The sequence below is a fragment of the Lipotes vexillifer genome, unplaced genomic scaffold, assembly GCF_000442215.2.
Source record: "Lipotes vexillifer unplaced genomic scaffold, Lipotes_vexillifer_v1.1 scaffold133, whole genome shotgun sequence".
In the NCBI taxonomy this organism is placed as follows: Eukaryota; Metazoa; Chordata; class Mammalia; order Artiodactyla; family Lipotidae; genus Lipotes; species Lipotes vexillifer.
This window is the reverse complement of record NW_006795585.1, coordinates 386,655-409,453: the sequence shown is the minus strand read 5'-3', so window position 1 is coordinate 409,453 and position 22,799 is coordinate 386,655. Positions and strand designations below refer to the sequence as shown.

General features: G+C 36.0%; 1 protein-coding gene across 2 annotated transcripts in view; it reads left to right on the top strand.

The window, feature by feature from the left end:
- The window catches only part of ADGRB3 (adhesion G protein-coupled receptor B3), an 800,758-nt gene that overhangs the window by 469,163 nt on the left and 308,796 nt on the right, over positions 1 to 22,799 (top strand). For both annotated transcript variants that reach the window (XM_007467820.1, XM_007467821.1), the window contains one exon: positions 7,067 to 7,110. In XM_007467820.1, the coding sequence (XP_007467882.1) occupies positions 7,067 to 7,110 (44 nt within the window). The remainder of the gene's footprint in view (positions 1 to 7,066; positions 7,111 to 22,799) is intronic.

The window sequence follows — 22,799 nt, the reverse complement described above, 5'->3', positions numbered from 1 at the left end:
TTCCTGCTAACATTCTGATACTAGCCTTGTGAATTTCTTGAGCAGAAACCCAGCTAAGCTCACCAGACTCATGACACACAGAAACCGTGATATAATAAATCTGTGTTGTTCTATGCTGCTAAGTATGTGGTAATTTGTTACAGCAGCAATAGAAAACTAATAACCCTGCATTGGAGCATTGCAAAATTAATTTTTTGATTATGAAAATAATATATATGCGTACAGTAACAGTGCCATTTTGAATCAAATAAACTACAATTATGATACTATATTACTCAATGAAAGTCAGTTAGCAACTAGAGATTACATTTTGCCATGCTGATTATCATGCCAACACTTTAGGAATTTGATTAAAGGAATCACCAGACAATGAGAATGGCCATTGTAAAGTGGTGGTGGGATATTAGGGAAAACTGGAGGATGCCAGGAGCAACTCTGACATTTGTAGACGTGTTGTGCTCTTGAAGCAATTTAGCAAAACTTCTCTGCTGGCAGCCGATAGATTGGAACTGTGCAAAACAGCCTGGCCAGCCCTTGTCTCTGTGACAACCCCATAAAAGCACTACTAGGACACATTGTTACAACCTCTTGGATATAAAAGGAAAAGACAAGCTGTATGCTATATCTATATGGAATCTAGTTATTTGAGTATTTGTTTATTAAAGTTATTTGCCACTTCAAACTTGGAGAGCTTTACCCACAGATAAACCATTTGTTTTTTGAGAGGTGCACCCAAACTTGTGCAGCCATTGTTGGAAATGATGAAGTCACATATGGGGAAGACATTCTAAGACATATGTGTGGAGGCAATGATTTTCTTTGAAGGATGCGCATATAAATAATTTCTGATAGTGGTTCTACTTTTGCTACTTCCCACATGTCAAATAGAAAGTATTTGTCAGGAAATAATGTACATTCAGTGACTAGGGATATATCTAAGAAATTAGAGAAGCAAGCTGTTATCACATCCACAAAAATAGTGTCATCTGGTTAAGGTGGCGTCCTGAGTAACCAGATAGCAGAAGCTGGATTACACACGTGCCCTCCCCTTGTGTTCTAACTGAATGGCTGCCAAGTCCTGGAAGACGTGACTTGTCTTGATAGAACCATACTCTGCCTTCCTCACTTCAGTGGCCTCTATGCTCTTCTGCTTTAGCTAAAGACAACTATTCCTTTTCCATCTTCTTGACTTAACTGGTTCTCAATGAGGTGCTCTCTGTAGAACTCATGTAAATAAATTGAAAAATTCCGTATCTCCATCTCCTTTTAAGTAAGAACACAGTATTGCATTCTCAATGAGGCTCTTTGGACTTCAGGTATATGTCAGCTACCCCATCAAAAAATGAGAGTTAGACCCAGATTTAACTCTTTTTAAGTATCACTTAGAAATGCTAAAATACTCTCAAAACCTTGAGAAGAGGTATGGAGAACATTCAACAGACTGTCTTCCTGTTGTAAAGTTGCATGTGATATGATACGTTTTCAACTGCATCATCCCCTTGGGTGGTATATTACATTTTCAGGGATTATGAAGATGTTTATATGTTAGAAGACATAATCCAGAAAGGGCTCCCTTTCACACTGATCAGCTTTCATGACCTGTCAGAGATTTGACTGTGGAAAAATTTATATCTAGGAGAATCTTACTTGTCTTAGAATGCATTCCTGAGCTTTATGAAATGTGGCTTTTCTCAAGTAGTATTAGAATTATAGGCAGGATATAAATTAGTGTTTTGTGGGTCAGGTCAGGTATTTTGGAAATGTTCTTTGGAATTCCCAAAATCTGTTTGTGCAGTTATATAAGAAATACAATTAACAGTGGGGATAGAAAAAGGGTAAGCTTAGCAAAATCCAGATATTATTAATGTAATGCCTTTATATCTAAAGTTTCGGAAATGAAGAGAGGCTTTGGAGTCTCAGTTGAACAGTCTTTCCCCTGTCCATGTACAAGAACTCAGTGTGCAATTCACTGGAAGATGTGACACAAGGACTCGCCCTGGAACATCTTGCTCAGAGCACTGGAAATGTTGAAAGAGTGACAAGGAGGTCACTAGCCTTCTCCAAGTCCTTAGAAGCTTTGTCTATGAGCTTGCTTTACCTCTACAGACAAGAGGATATTTTTGGTTTCAAGAGGACTATGTAAGGTACAAGAAAGTTAAGAGGTTTCCAGATTAGGAATTTACTGTGGCATATGAGGACTAAGCATTTGAAAATGTAAAGAAAAGCAGAGTGAAGTAACCATGTTATTTCTGTTGTGTGTCCATGCTTCTACAAATGTGATATAGATTAAAAATTATAAGGAGTGGAGGGAATCGTTAGAATGTATGTTCCTAAATTAAGCCCCAATCTCAAAATTCCTGGAGCCAAGGAACCTACATTTTTCATCAGCATCCCAGGTGATTCTAGAGTAGGTCCAGAGAAAACACCTTGAAAACATGAAGATAGCAAGAGTGTAATTAAGATAGCATGTGAATTGAATTTATTCAGAACTTAAAAGTACCAAGGAAAAATTAAAGTAACTTGGTTCAGCATTCATGTTTATTGTGACTTTTATCTTTTCTGTAAATGACTTCCTTCAGGCATTTGTTCTGATATCATCTTATTGATGAAGCCTTTTCAATATAAAAAATTGCAATCCATTCAACTTCCCAGTCTTTCCTACTCATGTATTTTACTTTTCATCATAACACATATTACCACATAGCATATTATATATTTACTTCTTTATGTTTTTTGTCTCTCTCCCTGCCCCCTTCACTATAGCTAAGTGTATGAGGCAAGGATTTTGTTTTGTTCAATGCTGTAGCCCCAGTGCCTCCAAGGTGTCTGGAATGTTACAGGTGTTTGCTAAGTGAATTTTGCATGAATGGATGAGCTTGTTTTGATCATCTTCCTGGCTCACTCTTATGACTTCTTCTCTTTATACCATAGTGAGATGTTTTGAAAATATTCCATGGGGAAAAAAAAGACTTGGAAGAGAGTTTTGTAAAAGAAAAGGAATTCATTTATAAATGGCATTCTTGAATCATTAAGGGCTAGGGCTAGAAAAGATGTCTAAATTCCCTATTCTACAAACAAGAAAATAGAAAAGTTATGAAGATCAGAGGAAAAGAGAGAACCACCTATAAAAATACATGGACAAAGCCAGTGATGTATTGTATTGTTAAATAGATACACAGACAGTCACCAATTTACAATTTTTTGACTTTATGGTGGTGGGAATACATTCAGTGGAAACCATACTTAGAATTTTGAATTTTTATCTTTTTCTGGGCTAGAGATATGCAGTAGGGTACTCTCATATGATGCTGGGCAGTGGTCCACAGTTCCAAGTCAGCCACACAACCACAAGGGTGCACAATTGATATACTTATGACCATTCTGTAACCATACAACCATTCTCTTTTTCACTTCCAGTACAGTATTCAATAAATTACATGATATATTCAACCCTTTTTATTTAAAAAGGCCTTGTGTTAGATGACTTTGCCCAGATGTAAGCTGATGTAAGTGTTCCGAGCACATTTAAGGTAGGCTAGGCTAAGCGATTATGTTCTTTAGGTTAGGTGTATGAAGTGCATTGTCAACGTATGATATTTTCAACTTGCAATGGGTTTATCAGAATGTAACCCCATCACCAGTCAAGGATGATCAGTAATAGTTTGCTTGATGTTGAGACAGAGGAGAGAAGTAAAAGAAAATATCAAAGACTGTTAAAGCACTAAAAGTGCTGTGTAGAACATCTATGGTAATTAGGAAACTTGGGTCACGGTACATTTTTAAACACTTAAAAGTGGGTGAGTACAAATGTTTAACTCAAGTTCAACTATACTGTTTTCAGTGGAGTCAAGAGACAGTTTTTTGGCCAAAAATATGTTTTTCAAAAACAGCGTATTCTTTCCAAAATTTTCAAATACATTCGGTTTTAATATTTTAAGTGTTAATTATATTGACAGCTCTATAAATTAATCTTCTCTAGCCGGTTTGGCTCATTTACCTGAAAGCTTTTGGTTTCTTAGTTTCATGCTTTTCTTAAATCCATTTCTGTGAGTTGGTTCACAGCCTACCTATTTGCCTCTTGCTTCTGTCATTACGTTTTGTTCTCGCTCTGTCGGGCTTGCCATTTCCTGTTATTGATTTTCTGTAAATTCCTCATAACAGATCTTGCAGCAGAGTACCTTTGAGAAAAGTATCTGAAAATTATAACAAATATTTTACAAGTGGTTTCTTTTAGCCAGTTTTTTTGGGTTTTTTTTCATGTATAGAATTCATTCATCATTGGGTTTTGCTTTCTTTACCATCTCGCATTCTTATTCTCTAAGTGACTGGTCTATCCAGGTACTAAGATTCCTCTAGTTTGTTTGTTCTGCTTATTTTTGTAAACTTCAGATGTTTGCATAACTGACCTCAGCTCATAGGCCCATGTATGGGTGACTGTTCTGGAATGAACGTTCACAGAGGAGTGCCTGTCTTTTGTGTAGGTCCGGAATGTACAGTGAAATGCAAGATTGAGTAGTGTGTTTTGGAACCTATAATTCTCATGTGTATTGTTTCTAAATTTTCACAAGGACAGAAAGAGAGAATCATGAGATCTAAGGCGTAAGGGGTAAGGAAGGTAGTGGGTGAAACTGAGCGTTGACAGAGGCATGGATAAGAGTAGAAGAGGCATTTCTCACCTTTATACTTTCGCTCTAAGGTGGAAATTAGTCTTTAGAGGGGTAAAATGGAAGGCGATATCTAAACAATTATGTTCATATTCTATTTCTTTTCTAATATTATTATCTTTTGTCGTAACCTGTTATGAGCTCTAATTATGAAATAGTAATCCTATAATCAGTATCCTGCTTTGGTTTTTATAGAGATTGAACTTAATCTCACTCATACATTACTGAAGAAGTGAACTCGATGTAGAGGACCTGTAATCTCAAGGTCCTCACCTACGCATACAGTCTATATCCATGACATGTATACTCCCATGACCTTCATTGTCATACTCCAGGGATAATTTGCTTTCTAGAAAGTGCTCTGAGCTCCTTTGAACAGAACCTTAGATAAATATAGCATAACTTTATTATATGACATTGTAGCTCTGCTGAGGATTTCTTAGGAAGTCACAAGCTGTATGAGGATTTCAGGTAAAACCAGACAGGGTCTCATAGGACAGAGAAAGAAACCAATTTGAAACACTATCCCCCTCCCCATCTCTTGAACATCCATATCTATGCCTCCTGTGAGAACTAGAAAAGGACCATTTCTTCCATGGAACTCTCTCTGACACAGGCCATGATGCTCTGTCCATCATTTGTCCTTTAAAATGTAAATTATCAACTAGTGACATTTATATGAGCATGTCTCTTTTTTTGTTATATGAACATTCTATGTGTGTTCCTCTTCAATCTCTGTAAGGCTATAACCCATTTCAGGGAAGGGAATTTTTTTTTATGTTTTAAGAGCATAGTTTATAGGTATGAGCATCTGATAAGAAGGATGCCTTAGAGATGTGGTCTTTTAGGGATTTGGGAGAATGGTAATGGTGCTAAAATATGGGAGTTAGTCAATGTCCCAATTAAAATGAATAATGAAAGTTGGGGTAAATTTCACCAATTTTAGAATAATGAGCTAAGTTTCTTTTTCCTAGTGGAATTCTAGAATGGACTCAGTGAACAGCACTTAGAAAGGCAGCGTTTCACAAAGAACTTGCCTAGACTTTTAAAGATATTGCCTTGCCAGATACACGCCAGTGATTATCTACTTGGAAACAAGATCGAGGGCAGGTTCTCTGAGGGAACATGACCCCCTGCAGGAAGAAGCCAGTAGGCTGTTTCAGGACTGTAAATTTCACCTGCCTTGGCCTATTCATCACTTTTATCACTGACTTGTTGGATGAGCCCATAGATATCATGTTTGTTTCTTAATCATGCAGTGACACAAAGTTAAAGAGTGAATATATGTGATGTCAAAATCAGAATTCAAAAAGCTCCTGAGAGACTTCAGTGGGTAATAATACCTGTCAAGCTCAGGGGAAGATTACCAAAATATCCCATATACTGTTGGAATGCATTATTAGGCATATGGCACCTACATTGCAGAGGCAATAGTACCGCTTTGTCCTGTGCAGGTAGGACACAGGTGGATGGGTTTCCTAAACACACTTTAATGTGTGTGCTCCAGGAGATGAATGTCGTGGAGGATGAGAGAACTTGAAAGCTACAGAGTGTGTTTAATAGAAAAGAAAAGAGGATCTGTGGATAGCTCACAACATCAGAGAAGAATTACTAGGTTAGTTTCAATGGGAAAAATAGGGCTCAATGAATGTGACAGGAAGATAGAAAGAAAAACATTCCAACAATTAGTCTCTTCAAAACAGAAGGTACTTGGTGGATAATCCAATGTGGAAAACTCATTATGTCATGCTGAAGGTCATTGTGGCTACTCATTACATAATGATTAAACTGAATAAACATTTAGCATGTTTTTCCCATAGTTTTATTAGATGTGATTTTATAGGAATATGATCTGTTGATTAAGAAAATATTGCAAGTCTACAGACTCTCTGGAAATGGACAATTAATGCAGCCATGTCTTGCCTTTTGGAAGCTGCACCACTGGAGGCTGAAGAAGAAGTGGCAGGTGTGCCTAATGCAGAAAGTTTCACTGTGATTGAATTATTATAAATATTGTAAATATTAGATATTGAAAATACTTTGGCTTCTTAAAAGAAATAATCCAGCAATTACTATTTTAGGGGAAAAAAAATGAAATAAAAATCATCAAAGTATGGACCTTGTCATTTATGAGGCCTTCACTTATAATTAAAAAAACAACAACTATGGGTTATGATGTTTGGAATAAAGGTAAAGTTTTCATAAATAAAATTTCATAAAATGGGCCATTAAACCTATGAGAAAGGACATGCAAATTTTTAATGCAAAAAAATAGAGGTGGAATCCTTAAAGAATCTTACTGCAGGATAAGAAATGTGCCATTCTTTTTGCATTTCACATAATCCTTCAGTTTTTTATGTATGTACTCAAGATACATTTATTCTTTCTCTGCTTATTTTTAGGGTACTTTGAATCCTTATTGTGTGTTATGGGATGACTCAAAAACGTAAGTGACAGATGTTTTCTTACATGACTTTGGACTAAACATTCAAAGCACATTAAGTTATTTCAGCTGCTTTCTAGTTAGCAGGAATATGATAAGTTAGTGGGATGTGAGTTACCCTAGGAGAGAAAGCAGTCTTCTTTTTGAATCTGTAGGACAGCACAATGAATGTGTTTGTGTGTGATGATGCCATCAGGTTACATCCCAAGGTAGGATTGCATTACCTGATGTGTAAGGCACATTGCGATGTGAATTCCATGAGGATTTTTAAAAGCTCTAATATTTTAAAATTATAGGAGCTCAGATGCTATTTCAACATTTTGCCCTAGTAATTCAGCTTAGAATCGCAGAATAAAATAGCAATCTCTATGGTCATTTAGCCAATACATTACCTTGAATCTATTCAAAGTATGACCTTGAATCTATTATCAGAGTAATGCGATATTTATATGGCCCTTCCAAATTGTTTTGTTATAAAAACATTGAGTGACATTTAATTTTCTTATTCATATAGTAAGGATGAATAATTCTTCCATGTATTACTTTGTTTGTAACAAATAATTTCAATATATCTGGTCAAAATCATCTTAATCTCATTGGTAATGCTATGAGATTCTAAGGTCTCAAAGAGCAGAAAAATCCATGATTAAAGCTTAATTAGACTACCATATTTTAAGTACTTCTGTGAGTTTATTTCAGTTTAGTAGCCAGGTTATACAATCTTGGTTTGTTTTGTTTTGCATGGAGGGGGGATAAATGTCAATCAATCTCCAAAGCTAATACCACCATGTATATGCCATCAGTTAATGCACCACATTGTTGGGTTCTATGTATTCTAAGATTTCCCCCCATGTTCTTCACCCTAAATCGGATCTACATCTAAGGTTTTATGATGTTACTTGTCTCTCATCACTAGTTATGGACAGTCTAGAAGAGGGACATTCTTAGACTTTCTAGGTAAAGAGCAAAGCTACTGGAAATGTGCTAATTCTTAGGATACTGATGTAATTTAAACTAGTATTTATGTGGGTGAAAAATCAATGATATTAAACATGATTTTTTGCTATAGATTCTGATATTCTAGGGATCCTCTTCTCCTAGGAGCCTTAGTGCATATGGAGAATCCCAACTTGTCCTGGTGATAACATGAGCTGGATGTTTCTCACTGATGTCATTTTTTTTTTTTTCTTTTTAAAACCACATAGAGAAATCCGTGGTCATAGAATTTTTGCAAGATTTCCTCTTTACCAATAGCCAGAGAAGATGCTGGTAGTATATTCTAAGGCATTGTTTAGTACGTTGTACAGACAAGGGAAAAATAAAAGGCTACAAAAATCTAATTGAACGTTTTCTACTCAAGAAAAACATGCCATCTTAAGCACCTGATTACAGATACTTGCATATCTCTGAATAATAACCAACTTTTATTTAGTTTTATTACCTTTTTAGTGGATAGAATGTATTTTTATGTTGATTCAAAAAGGGGAACGTGCTGGTTATTCCAAAAGACCTTTGGGACTTACAGGGATATTACAGAAAAAAACAATATTCCCTTATTTTGTGCCTCTCTGGGTTTGCTTTCACAGTTTTTCTAAGGTTTTAAGTTTAATTTATAAAACTGTTGGGGCCTGAGGTTAGTGTTAAGTTTAGGAATCAGTCATGCTCTGTTTTCTCTAACATCTGCTGACTCTTATCCATCACAAAGAACATGTCTTAGCTTTACAAACTTCAGCTTTTTAGTTGTCCTTGAAGAAAACAGTTCAGCGAGAGGAGGTGTGCTTAGCTGCCTTTCAGATCAGATTATCTCCAGAGATCAGTGCAGTTCATGTTTCCTTGATGTATCTGAAAAGTGATCAAAAAGCTTTCCACTATGACAGAACTTCCATCCCATCACACGTTTCACCAGACTTTTTCATCATTAAATTGTTTTTCTGGGTGAGTTTTAAACAATGAAGGTTAAGACAACTTTATTTTCTTTCTTCACATCTGTTCTTCTTTTTTTTTTTTTTTTAAACATCTTTATTGGAGTATAATTGCTTTGCAAATGGTGTGTTAGTTTCTGCTTTATAACAAAGTGAATCAGTTATACATATACATGTTCCCATATCTCTTCCCTCTTGCGTCTCCCTCCCTCCCACCCTCCCTATCCCACCCCTCTAGATGGTCACAAAGCACAGAGCTGATCTCCTTGTCCTATGCGGCTGCTTCCCAATAGCTATCTATTTTACATTTGGTAGTGTATATATGTCCATGCCACTGTCTCATGTTCACATACACAATAGTTTTATCGACACAGTGATGTTAACTTTGAGTATAACACCACTAAGAATAGTTAATGAAGAGATAAGGCTATTCCTTTTTACACAGAAAAGCATTGATCTAAATGGTGTTTTCAAGATTACAGTAACAAAGTTGAAATTAGAAGTTGTCTTTTAATTTTGGTTTACATAATCAAATTGCCTTAATTTTTATTGAGGTATATTTGACATATAATATTATATTAGTTTCAGGTGTGAAATATGATTCACTATTTGTATACACTGCTAAATGATCACCACAGTAAGTCTAGTTACCATCTGTCACCATACATAGTTACAAATTCTTTTTCTTTAAGAACTTTTAAGATTTACTCTCAGCAATTTTCAAGTTTGCAATCTGATATTATTAGCTATAGTTATCCCCTGCGTACTGTACATTACATCACCAGGTTCAATTCATTTTATAACTGGAGGGTTTGACCCTCCCCCTTTACCCATTTCACCCACCCCCATTTCCCCTCCCCTCTGGCAATATCAAGTTGCCTTACTTTTAAATATTTAAAGTTAAATTTTAATTACAAAAATAATGCATGAGTATCTTTTACTTGTAAAACTATAAAACGTAACAGCTAAGGCACAAGACCCCATTACTCATTAATACCTTGCGTCTCCACATCCACCACCTCTCCAAGGTCACTCCTACTTATATTTTGTTATGTATAATTTCAGGCATCTACTTATGCATTGACACACATGTGTAGCCATAGAAATTAACACTATTTTAACATAAATATTGTCATACTGTATGTAACACTTGTCATCTTAAATTTTTAATTCAACGATTATTGTGGAAGTTTTAAAATTTCACTACATATGTTTTATCCCTTGTACCTGCTGCATTGTATAGATATATCATAATTTATCTAGTATTCCCAATATTGGTGGCATTGAAGTGGTTTTCAATTTATTTTATTCTACAAACTTCTTCTGCGTACCTCCTTGTACATCCCTCCTTGAGGTGGTCTTTCACAGTCCAACTTGTTACCCTGTTGTTCTCTTTATATAACATTATTTTACATTCTTCACAGCATGCATTGCTACTTTTCATTTATTTTTCTTGCTTACTCTCTGTCATCCCTGCTAGAGAGTAAATACCACAAGAGAGAGACTTTACCTTTCTTATTCACTAACTGTACTAATGCCTGATACACCTGCACATAGTATGAATTCAACAAATACTTGTTGGTTAGTTTTGTATAAGAATAAATGTTTGAATATTTCTAAGGTATCTTTTTTACTTAAGAATTATTTTCATTTATGTTTCATTTTATTAGTGACATATACTTCTAGCAATCATTAGATTGGAAGATTTAAGGGAGAATGCTTTGGCGTGTTACAGTACTAAGGTCCATCATAAACAATTAACTTTAACTCTAGTGATAATCTACTACCCTGATAATCCCAAACAAAGCCATTTTATTTTACTCTGCTTAAGCTCAACAGTTTTAGACAATTAAAAAAGACATTTTTATTCTGCTTTGAGTAACTGATTAACAGGATGTAGAAAGTGCTTCATCATGGGTGACCCATGAAGTAAACTGAAAGTACTTTCCTCACTTCAGAAAAAGGCTTATTTTAGTTACAAAAAGTGGGGCTTTTCGTTGTTTTCTGTTTTTTTATTACACTTGTGTGATTGATAATTTTCACATTCTTTGGGCTACTCCAAATTTGGATTTTGGTTATTGGATCATGTGTGTTGACTACACACATGGGTTTTCACTGGAAAACCCATAATCCTTCCTTTATGTGAACCTGCGGTGTTTCTCCATGGGTTTCAGTAGCACCATCTGATTCTAACAGGTCTGTGAAATATCATGTTTATTCTTAGAAAATGTTTCGGAGGTTTTTTTTTCCTTTTTTTATTGAAGTATAGTTGATTACAATATTATATTAGTTTCCAGAGTACAACATAGTGATTCAACATTTTAATAGATTTTACTCCGTTAAAATTTATTACAAAATAATGGGTATATTCCTGTGTGCTGTACAATATATCCTTGTTGCTTATTCATTTTATACACAATAGTTTGTATCTCTTAATCCCATACCCCAAACTTGTGATCCATCCCTGTCCCTCCCCTCACTGGTAACCACTAGTTTGTTCTCTATATCCATGAATCTATTTTGTTTTGTTATATGCATTCATTTTATTTTTTATATTCCACATATAAAAGAAAACACAGAGATTTTGTCTTTCTCTAATTTCACTAAGCATAATATCTTCTGGGTCCATCCACATTTTTGCAAATGGCAGAATTTCATTCTTTTTTATGGCTGAGTAGTATATATATTATATATATATATATATATATCACTGGGTGTTTTTATATATATATATATATATATATATATATATATATATATATAATCACTTCTTTTTTATCCATTCATCTGTTAATGGACACTTGGGTTGCTTCCATATCTTGGCTATTATAAATAGGGCTGCTAAGAACATTGGAGTGCATGTATCTTTTCAAATTAGTGTTTTTGGTTTTCTTCAGATATATACCCAGGAGTGGAATTGTTGGATCATGTGGTAGTTCTATTTTTAGATTTTGGAGGAACTTCCATATTGTTTTTCATAGTGTCTGCACCAACTTACATTCTGAGCAACAGTGTACTAGGGTTCCATTTTCTCTACGTCCTCACCAATATTTGATATTTGTAGACTTTTTGATGATAGCCATTTTGAGAGGTGTGAGGTGATATCTTATTGTGGTTTTGATTTTCATTTCTCTGATGATTAGTGATGCTGAGCATTTTTTCATATGCCAGTTGGCCATCTGTATGTCTTCTTTGGAAAACTGTCTATTCAGGTCTTCTGCCCATTTTTTAATTGGGTTGTTTGGATTTTTAATATAGAGTTGTATGAGCTATTTATATATTTTAGAAAGTAACACCTTCTCAGTCATATTATTACCAAATATTTTCTCCCATTCCATAGGTTGTCTTTTTGTTTTGTCAGTGGTTTCCAATGATGTGCAAAAACGTTTACATTTAATTAGATCACATTTGTTTATATTTTATTTTGTTTTTTCTTGCCTTAGAAGACAGATCCAAAATCATATTGCTACAATTTATCTCAGAGTGTTATGCCTGTGTTCTTTTCTAGGAGTTCTATTGCTTCAGGCCTTACATTTAGATCCTTAACCCATTTTGAGTTTATTTTTGTACGTGGTGTGATAAAATGTTCTGGTTTCATATTTTTACACTTAGCTGTCCAATTTTCAAAGAAGCACTTATTAAAGAGACTGTCTTTTCTCCCAGAGGTTCATGGGTTTATTTCTGGGCTCTCTATTCTTTTCCATTGATCCATATGTCTGTTTTTGTGTCAGTATCATGCTGTTTTGAATACTGTAGCTTTGTAGTATAGTATAAGTCAGGGACCAAGACACCTCCAGCTTGGTTCTTTTTTCTCCAGAGTGCTTTGTCAATTCAGGGTCTTTTGTGGTTCCATATGACTTTTAGGATTACTTGTTCTAGTTCTCTGAAAAATGTCATTTTCATAGGGATTGCATTAGATCTGTAGATTTCTTTGTGTAGTATGGTCATTTTAACAATATTAATACTTCCAATCCAAGAGCATGAGGTATATTTCCATTTCTTTGTATCATCTTCAGTTTCCTTTTTCAATGTATTATAGTTTTCAGAGTATAGGTGTTTCACCTCCTTGGTTAAGTTACTTCTAGGTATTTTATTCTTTTTGATGCAAATTTAAATGGGATTGTTTTATTGCTTTCTCTTTTTAATAGTTCACTATTAGTGTATAAAAAAGCAACAGATTTCTGTATATTAATCTTGTATCCTGCAACTTTACTGAATTCATTTATTAGTTCTAATAGATTTTTGGTGGAGACTTTAGGGTTTTCTATGTATATTACCATATCTTCAGCAAACAGTGACAGTTGTACTTCTTCTCTTCCAATTTAGATGTCTTTGTTTCTTTTTCTTGTCTCATACTGTGATCAGGACTTCCAGTACTATGTTAAATAGAAGTGGTGAAAGTAGACATCCTTGTCTTGTTCCTAATTTTAGGGGAAAGGCTTTCAGCTTTCACCAGTGAGCATGATGTTAGCTGTGGGTTTGCCATAAAGTGCCTTTATTATGTTGAGATATGTTCCCTCTATATTCGCTTTGGTGAGTTTTTATCATGAATGGATGTTGAATTTTGTCAAATGCTTTTTCTGCATCTATTGAGATGATCATGTGGTTTTATCCTTCCTTTTGTTGTTGTGGTGAACACACTGATTGATTTGTGAATGTTGAAGCAGACTTGTATCCCTGGAATAAATCCAACTTGATCATGGTGTATGATCCTTTTTATATATTGTTGAATTTGGTTTACTAATATTTTGTTGAGAATTTTTGCATCTATATTCATCAAATATATTGGCCTGTAAATGTCTGTTTTTGTAGTATCTTTGTCTGGTTTTGGTATCAGGGTAATCATGGCCTCATAGAAAGAATTTGGGAGTGTTGTTTTCTCTAATTTTTGGAATAGTTTGAGAAGGATAGTTATTAGTTCTGCTTTATATGTTTAGTAGAATTCACCTATGAAGCTGTCCAGTTCTGGACTTGTGTTTGCTTGAAGTTTTTAATTGCAAATTCAATTTCACTACTGGTAATTGTTCTGTTCAAATTGTCTGTTTATCCTTGTTTCATTCTTGGCAGGTGTTGGTCACCAGAAATTTGCCCATTTTTTCTATGTTGTCCAATTTGTTGACATATAACTGTTCATACTGTTCTCATGATTTTTTGAATCTCTCTGGTGTTGGTTGTTATTTCTCCTCTTTCACTTCATATTTTGTCTATTTGAGTCTTCATTATTTCTTGGTGAGACAGCTAAAGGTTTATCATTTTTTTTTGTCCTTTCAAAAAAACAGCTCTTGGTTTCATTGAGTTTATTTTTTTCTTTTTGTAGTCTGTGTTTTATTTATTTCCTCTCTGATCTTTATTATTTTCTTCCTTCTGCTGACTTTGGGCTTTGTTTATTCTTCTTTCTCTAATTTGTTTAGGTAGCAGGTTAGGTTGTTTACTTGAGGTTTTTTTATATCTTTAGGAAGTCCTGTATCACTGTAAACTTCCCTCTTAGTACTGCTTTTGATACATGCCATAAATTTTGAAAAGTTGTGTTTCCATTTTCATTTGTCTTGGCATATTTTCTGATTTCCCCTTTGATTTCTTCATCAAACCATTGTTTTTTTTAGTACCATGTTGTTTGGTCTCCATGTGTTATTTTACGATTCTTCTTTCTGTAGTTGATTTCTAGTTTCATACCATTTTGTTTGGGAAAAAAAAAAAAAACACTTTATATATCATAATTTTTATCCACTCAAATTTGTTGAGACTCGTTTTGTGGCCTAGCATGTGATCTATCCTGGAGAATGTTCCATATGCACTTGAGAAAAATGTGTATTCTGCTGGTTTTGGATGTAAAGTCCTGTACATATGTATTAAGTTCGACTGGTCTATCGTATCATTTAAGACCACTGTTGCCTTCTTGATTTTCTGTTCGGATGACCATCCAATGATGTCAGTGGGGTGTTAAAGTCCCCAACTGTAATTGTACTATTATAAATTTCTCCCTGTATGTCTGTTAACATTTGCTTTGTATATTTAGGTGTTCCTATATTGCATACATATATGTTAATGAATGTAATATCCTCTTCTTTTGTTGATTCCTTTATCCTCATATAATGTCCTTCTTTGTCTGTTGTGAAAGTTTCTTATAAAGTCTATTTTGTCTGATATGAGTACTGCTACCCTTCTTTTGACATTTCTGTTTGCATACTCTCACTTTCATTGTGTATATTTCTTTACCTCTGATGTGAGTCTCTTGTAAGCAGCATATAGATGGTCTTTCTTTTTTCTCAAATCAGCCACCCAATGTCTTTTGATTAGAGCAATTAGTCTGTTGAAATTTAAATAATTATTGATAAATATGTACTTATTACAATTTTACAACTTGTTTTCTGGTTGTTTTTGTAGGTATTCTCTTCTTTTTAGATTCCTCCTTTGTGGGTTAATGATTTTCTTTAATGGTATTCTTGCGTTCTTTCCTCTATGGTTTTTGTGTATCTATTGTAAGTTTTTGATTTGTGGTTACCATGAGGTTCATATATAATGTCTTATGACTGTATTTACTTGTTTCAAACAGGAAGTCTTTTTTTCCTCTTTATTGCAGTATAATTGCTTTACAATGTTGTATTAGTTTCTGCTTTATAACAAAGTGAATCAGCTATATGTATATATATATCCCCACATTTCCTCCCTCTTGCATCTCCCCCCTAATCTCCCTATCCCACCCCTCTAGGTGGTCACAAAGCACTGAACTGATCTCCCTGTGCTATGAAGCTGCTTCCCACTAGCTATCTATTTTACATTTGGTAGTGTATATATGTCAATGCTACTCTCTCACTTCATCCCAGCTTGTGCTTCCCGCTCCCCATGTATCAAGTCCATACTCTACATATGTGTCTTTATTCCTGTCCTGGCCCTAGGTTCTACAGAACCTTTTTTTTTTTCTTCTTTTAGATTCCATATATATGTGTGAGCATATGGTATTTGTTTTTCTCTTTCTGACTTACTTCACTCTGTATAACAGACTCTAGGGCCATCCACCTCACTACAACTTCAATTTCATTTCTTTTTTGAAATGGCTGAGTAATAGTCCATTGTATATATGTGCCACATCTTCTTTATCCATTCATCTGTTGATGAACACTTAGGCTGCTTCCATGCCATGTTCTGGCTATTGAAAATACTGCTGCAGTGAGCATTGTGGTACATGTCTCTTTTTGATTTATGGTTTTCTCATGGTATACACCCAGTAGTGGGATTACTGGGTCATATGGTAGTTCTATTTTTAGTTTTTTAAGGAAGCTCCATACTGTTCTCCATAGTGGCTGTATCAATATGCATTCCCACCAACAGTGCAAGAAGGTTCCGTTTTCTCCACACCCTCTCTAGCATTTATGGTTTGTAGATGTTTTTATGATGGCCATTCCGACTGGTGTGAAGTGATACTTCATTGTAGTTTTGATTTGCATTTCTCTAATGATTAGTGATGTTGAGCATCCTTTCATGCATTTGTTGGCAATCTGTATATCTTTTTTGCAGAAATGTCTGTTTAGGTCTTCTACCCACTTTTGGATTGGGTTGTTTGTTTGTTTGTTTGTTTTGATATTGAGCTGCATGAGTTGCTTGTATATTTGGGAGATTAATCCTTTGTCAGTTGCTTAATTTACAAATATTTCCTCCCATTTTGAGGGTTGTCTTTTCTTCTTGTTTATGGTTTCCTGTGTGGTGCAAAAGCTTTTAAGTTTCATTAGGTCCCATTTGTTTATTTTTGTTTTTATTTCTTGTCCTCTAGGAGATGGGTCAAAAAGGATCTTGCTGTGATTTATGTCATAGTGTGTTCTGCCTATGTTTTCCTCTGAGAGTTTTACAGTGTCTGGCCTTACATTTATGTCTTTAATCCATTTTGAGTATATTTCTGTGTATGGTGGTAGAAAGTGTTCTAATTTCATTCTTTTACATGTAGCTGTCCAGTTTGCCCAGCACCACTTATTGAAGAGTCTGTCTTTTCTCCATTGTATGTTCTTGCCTGCTTTGTTGAAAATTAGGTGCCCATATGTGCGTGGGTATATCTCTGGGCATTCTATCATGTACTATTGATCTATATTTCTGGTTTTGTACCAGTACCATACTGTCTTGATTACTGTAGTTTTGTAGTATAGTCTGAAGTGAGGGAGTCTGATTCTTCCAGCTCTGTTTTTCTTTTTCAAGATTGCATTGGCTATTTAGAGCCCTTTGTGTTTCCATACAAATTGTGAAATATTTTGTTGTAATTCTGTGAAAAATGCCATTGGTAGTTTGATAGGGATTGCATTGAATATGTAGATTGCTTTGGGTAGTGTAGTCATTTTCACAATGTTTATTTTTCCAATCCAAGGACATGGTATATCTCTCCATCTGTTTGTATCATCTTTAATTTCTTTCATCAGTGTCTTATAATTTTCTGCATACAGGTCTTTTGTCTCCTTAGGTAGGTTTATTCCTAGGTATTTTATTCTTTTTGTTGCAATGGTAAATGGGAGTGTTTCCTTAATTTCTTTTACAGATTTTTCATCATTAGTGTATAGGTGTGCAAGAGATTTCTGTGCATTAATTTTGTATCCTGCTGCCTTTCCAAATTCATTGATTAGCTCTAGTTGTTTTCTTTAGGATTCTCTATGTATAGTATCATGTCATCTGCAAACAGTGACAGTTTTACTTCTTTTCTTGTTTGAAATCGTTTTGTTTCTTTTTCTTCTTTGATTGCTGTGGCTAAAACTTTGAAAACTATGTTGAATACTAGTGGTGAGAGTGGACAACCTTATTTTGTTCCTGATCTTAGTGGAAATGGTTTCAGTTTTTCACCATTGAGAGTGATGTTGTCTGTGTGTTTGTCATACATGGCCTTTATTATGTTGAAGTAGCTTCCTTCTATGCCTATATTCTGGGCATTTTTTAACATAAATGGGTGTTGAATTTTGTTGAAAGCTTTTTCTGCATCTATTGAGATTATCATATGGTTTTTATCCTTCAGTTTGTTAATATGGTGTATCACATTGATTGAATTGTGTATATTGAAGAATCCTTACATTCCTGGGATAAATCCTACTTGATCACAGTGTATGATCCTTTTAATGTGCTGTTGGATTCTGTTTGCTAGTATTTTGTTGAGGACTTTTGCATCTATGTTTATCAGTGATAATGGCCTGTATTTTTCTTTTTTGTGACATCTTTATCTGGTTTTGGTATCAGGGTGATGGTGGCCTCATACAATGGGTTTGGGAGTGTTTCTCCCTCTTCTATATTTTGGAAGAGTTTGAGAAGGATAGGTGTTAGCTCTTCTCTAAATGTTTGATAGAATTTGCCTGTGAAGCTATCTGGTCCTGGACTTTTGTTTGTTGGAAGATTTTTAATCACAGTTTCAATTTTGGTGCTTGTGCTTGGTCATTTTATGTTTTCCATTTATTCCTGGTTTAGTCTTGGAAGGTTGGGCTTTTCATAGAATTTGTCCATTTCTTTGTGCTTGTCCATTTTATTGGCATAGCGTTACTTGTAGTAATCTCTCATGATTCTTTGTATTTCAGCAGTGTCAGTTCTTACTTCTCTTTATTCATTTCTAATTCTGTTGATTTGAGTCTTTTCCCATTTTTTCTTGATGACTCTGGTTAATAGCTTATCAATTTTGTTTACCTTCTCAAAGAACCACCTTTTAGTTTTATTGATCTTTGCTATTGTTTCCTTCATTTCTTTTTCATTTATTTCTGATCTTATCTTTATGATTTCTTTCCTTCTGCTAACTTTGGGATTTTTTGTTCTTCTTTCTCTGATTGCTTTAGGTGTAAGTTTGGGTTGTTTATTTCAGATTTTTCTTTCTTGAGGGAGGATTGTACTGCTATAAACTTCCCTCTAAGAACTGAGTTTGCTGCATCTGATAGCTTTTGGATCATCATGTTTTCATTGTCATTTGTCTCTAGGTATTTTTTGATTTCCTCTTTGATTTCATCAGTGATCTCTTTGTTATTTAGTAACATAATATTTAACCTCCATGTGTTTGTATTTTTTACAGTTTTTTTTCCTGTAACTGATATATAGCCCCATAGTGTTGTGGTTTGAAAAGATACTTGATACAATTTCAATTTTCTTAAATTTACCAAGTCTTGATTTGTGACCCAAGATATGATCTATCCTGGAGAATGTTCCATGGGCACTGGAGAAGAAAGTGTGTTCTGTTGTTTTTGGATGGAATGTCCTATAAATATCAATTATGTCCATCTTGTTTAATGTGTCATTTAAAGCTTGTGTTTTCTTTATTTTTATTTTGGATGATCTGTCCATTGGTGAAAATGGGGTGTTAAAGTCCCCTACTATTATTGTGTTACTATTGATTTCCCATTTTATGGATGTTAGAATTGGCCTTATGTATTGAGGTGCTCCTACGTTGGGTCCATAAGTATTTACAATTGTTGTATCTTCTCCTTGGTTTGATCCCTTGATCATTATGTTGTGCCTTTATTTGTCTCTTATAACAGTCTTTATTTTAAAGTCTATTTTGTCTCATATAAGAATTGCTACTCCACCTTTCTTTTGATTTCCATTTGCATGGAATATCTTTTTTCATCCCCTCACTTTTAGTCTGTATGTGTCCCCAGGTCTGAAGTGGGTCTCTTGTAGACAGCGTATATATGGGTCTTGTTTTTGTATATATTCAGCCAGTCTGTGTCTTTTGGTTGGAGCATTTAATTCATTTACATTTAAGGTAATTTTCGATATGTATGTTTCTATTACCATTTTCTTAATTGTTTTGTGTTTGTTTTTGTAGGTCTTCTCCTTCTCCTGTATTCCCTGCCTAGAGACGTTCCTTGAGCATTTGTTGTAAAGCTGGTTTGGTGGTGCTGAATTTCTTAACTTTTTCTTGTCTGTAAAGTTTTAAATTTCTCCATCATATCTGAATGAGGTCCTCGCTGGGTACAGTAATCTTGGTTGTAGTTTTCTCCCTTTCATCACTTTAAATGTGTCCTGCCACTCCCTTCTGGCCTGCAGAGTTTCTGCTGAAAGTTCAGCTGTTAACCTTATGGGGCTTCCCTTGTATCTTATTTGTTGCTTTTCCCTTTCTGCTTCTAATATTTTTTCTTTGTATTTAACTTTTGATAGTTTGATTAATATGTGTCTTGGCATGTTTCTCCTTCGATTTATCCTATAAGGGACTCTCTGTGCTTCTTGAACTTGATTGACTATTTCTTTTCCCATGTTAGGGAAATTTTCAACTATAATCTCTTCAAATATTTTCTCAGACCCTTTCTTTTTCTCTTCTTCTTCTGGAACCCCTATAATTTGAATGTTGGTGTGTTTAATGTTGTCCCAAAAGTCTCTACAACTGTCCTCAATTTTCATTCTTTTTTCTTTATTCTGCTCTGCAGTTGTTATTTCCACTATTTTATCTTCCAGGTCACTTATCTGTTCTTCTGCCTCAGTTATTCTGCTATTGATTCCTTCTAGAGAATTTTTAATTTCATTTGTTTTGTTTTTCATCATTATTTGTTTGCTCTTTATTTCTTGTAGTCCCTTGTTAAACGTTTCTTATATTTTCTCCATTCTATTTCCAAGATTTTCGATCATTGTTACTCTCATTTCTCTGAATTCTTTTTCAGGTAGACTTCCTATTTCCTCTCCATTTGTTTGGCCTGGTGAGTTTTTACTTTGCTACTTCATCTCCTGCATATTTCTCTGTCTTCTCATTTTGTTTAACTTACTGTGTTGTGGGTCTTCTTTGAACAGCCTGCAGGTTCATAGTTCCCGTTGTTTTTGGTGTCTGTCCCCAGTGGGTGACATTGGCTCAGTGGCTTGTGTAGGCTTCCTGGTGGAGGGGACTGGTGCCTGTGTTCTGGTCAGTGGGACTGAATCTTGTCTTTCTGATTGGCAGGACTGTGTCTTGTGGTGTGTTTTGGGGTGTCTGTGAACTTATCATTTTAGGCAGGCTCTCTGCTACTGGGTGGAGTTGTGTCTTGCTAGCTGTTTGGCATGGGGCGTCCAGCATTGTAGCTTGCTGGCCATTAGGTGGAGCTGGGCCTTAGCATTGAGACGGAGGTCTCTGGGAGAGCTCTTGATGATTGATATTACATGGGGCCAGTAGATCTCTGATGGTCCAATGTCCTGAACTTAGCTCTCCCACCTCAGAGGCTCAGACCTGACACCAGGCTGGAGCACCAAGACCCTGTCAGCCACATGTCTCAGAAGAAAAGGGAGGGAAGAAAAGGAAGAAGAAAATAATAATAAAATATTAAAAATTATTAAAATAAATTTTTTAATTTTTAAAATTAAATAAATAATAATTTAAAGAGAAGAGAGCAAGCATACCAATAAACACATCCACCAATGATAACAAGTGCTAAAAACTATACTAATATAAACAGAAAAATCAGAAACAATTTAGTCACACACATCAAACCCCACACCTACAGTTGCTCCCAAAGTCTACTGCCTCAATTTTGGGATGATTTGTTGTCTATTCAGGTATTCCACAGATGCAGGGTCCATCAGGTTGACTGTGGGGATTTGATCTGCTGCTCCTGAGTCTGTACGGAGAAATTTCCCTTTCTCTTTGTTCACATAGCTCCTGGGGTTCAGCTTTGATTTTGGCCCAGCCTCTGCATGTAGGTCACCATCTGGCATCTGTTCTTTGCCCCAACAGGAGGGGGTTAAAGGAGCAGCTGATTAGCAGGCTTTGGCTCACTCTGGCTGGCGAGAGGAAGGGGTATGGTAATCAAATTGGAATGGGGGGCGAGCCTGAGGCAGCAGAGGCCGGCGTGACATTGCAGCAACCTGAGGTGTGCTGTGTGTTCTCCCGGGGAAGTTGTCCCTGGATCACGGGACCCTGACAGTGGTGGGCTGCACAGGCTCCCGGGAGGGGAGGTGTGGATAGTGACCTGTGCTTACACACAGGCTTCTTGGTGGCTGTAGCATTAGCATTAGCATTTCATGCCTGTCTCTGGGGTCTGTGCTGATAGCCGTGGCTCGCGCCCATCTCTGAAGCTTATTTAGGCAGTGTTCTGAATCTCCTATCCTTGTGCACCCCAGAACAATGGTCTCTTGCCTATTAGGCAGGTCCAGACTTTTTCCTGGACTCCCTCCCGGCTGGCTGTGTTGCACTAGCCCCCTTCAGGCTCTGTTCACGCTGCCAACCCCAGTCCTCTCCCTGGGACCCAACCTCCGAAGCCCAAGCCTCAGCTCCCAGCCCCGCCCACCCCGGCGGGTGAGCAGACAAGCCTCTGGGGCTGGTGAGTGCTGGTCGGCACCGATCCTCTGTGCGGAAATCTCTCCACTTTGCCCTCCTCGCCCCTGTTGCTGCGCTTTCCTCTGTGGCTCCAAAGCTTTCCCCTCCGCTGCTCCACCCCCACCTCTGCCAGTGAAGGGGCTTCCTAGTGTGTGGAAATTTTTCCTCCTTCCTAGCTCCCTCCCAGAAATGTAAGTCCCATCCCTATTCTTTTGTCTCTGTTTTTTTCTTTTTTCTTTTGCTCTACCCAGGCACGCGGGGAGTTTCTTGCCTTTTGGGAAGTCTGAGGTCTTCTGCCAGTGTTCAGTAGGTGTTCTGTAGGAGTTGTTCCACATGTGGTTGTATTTTGGATGTATTTGTGGGGAGGAAGGTGATCTCCACGTCTTACTCCTTGCCATCTTGAAGGTCCCCCTGATCCCCTTCTCTTTCTTCTCCTTCTGGGACCCCTGTAATGCAAATGTTGGTATGCTTAACGTTGTCTCAGAGGTCCCTTAAACTGTTCTCATTTTAAAAAAATTTTCTTTTTGCTGTTCTGATTGGGTGATTTC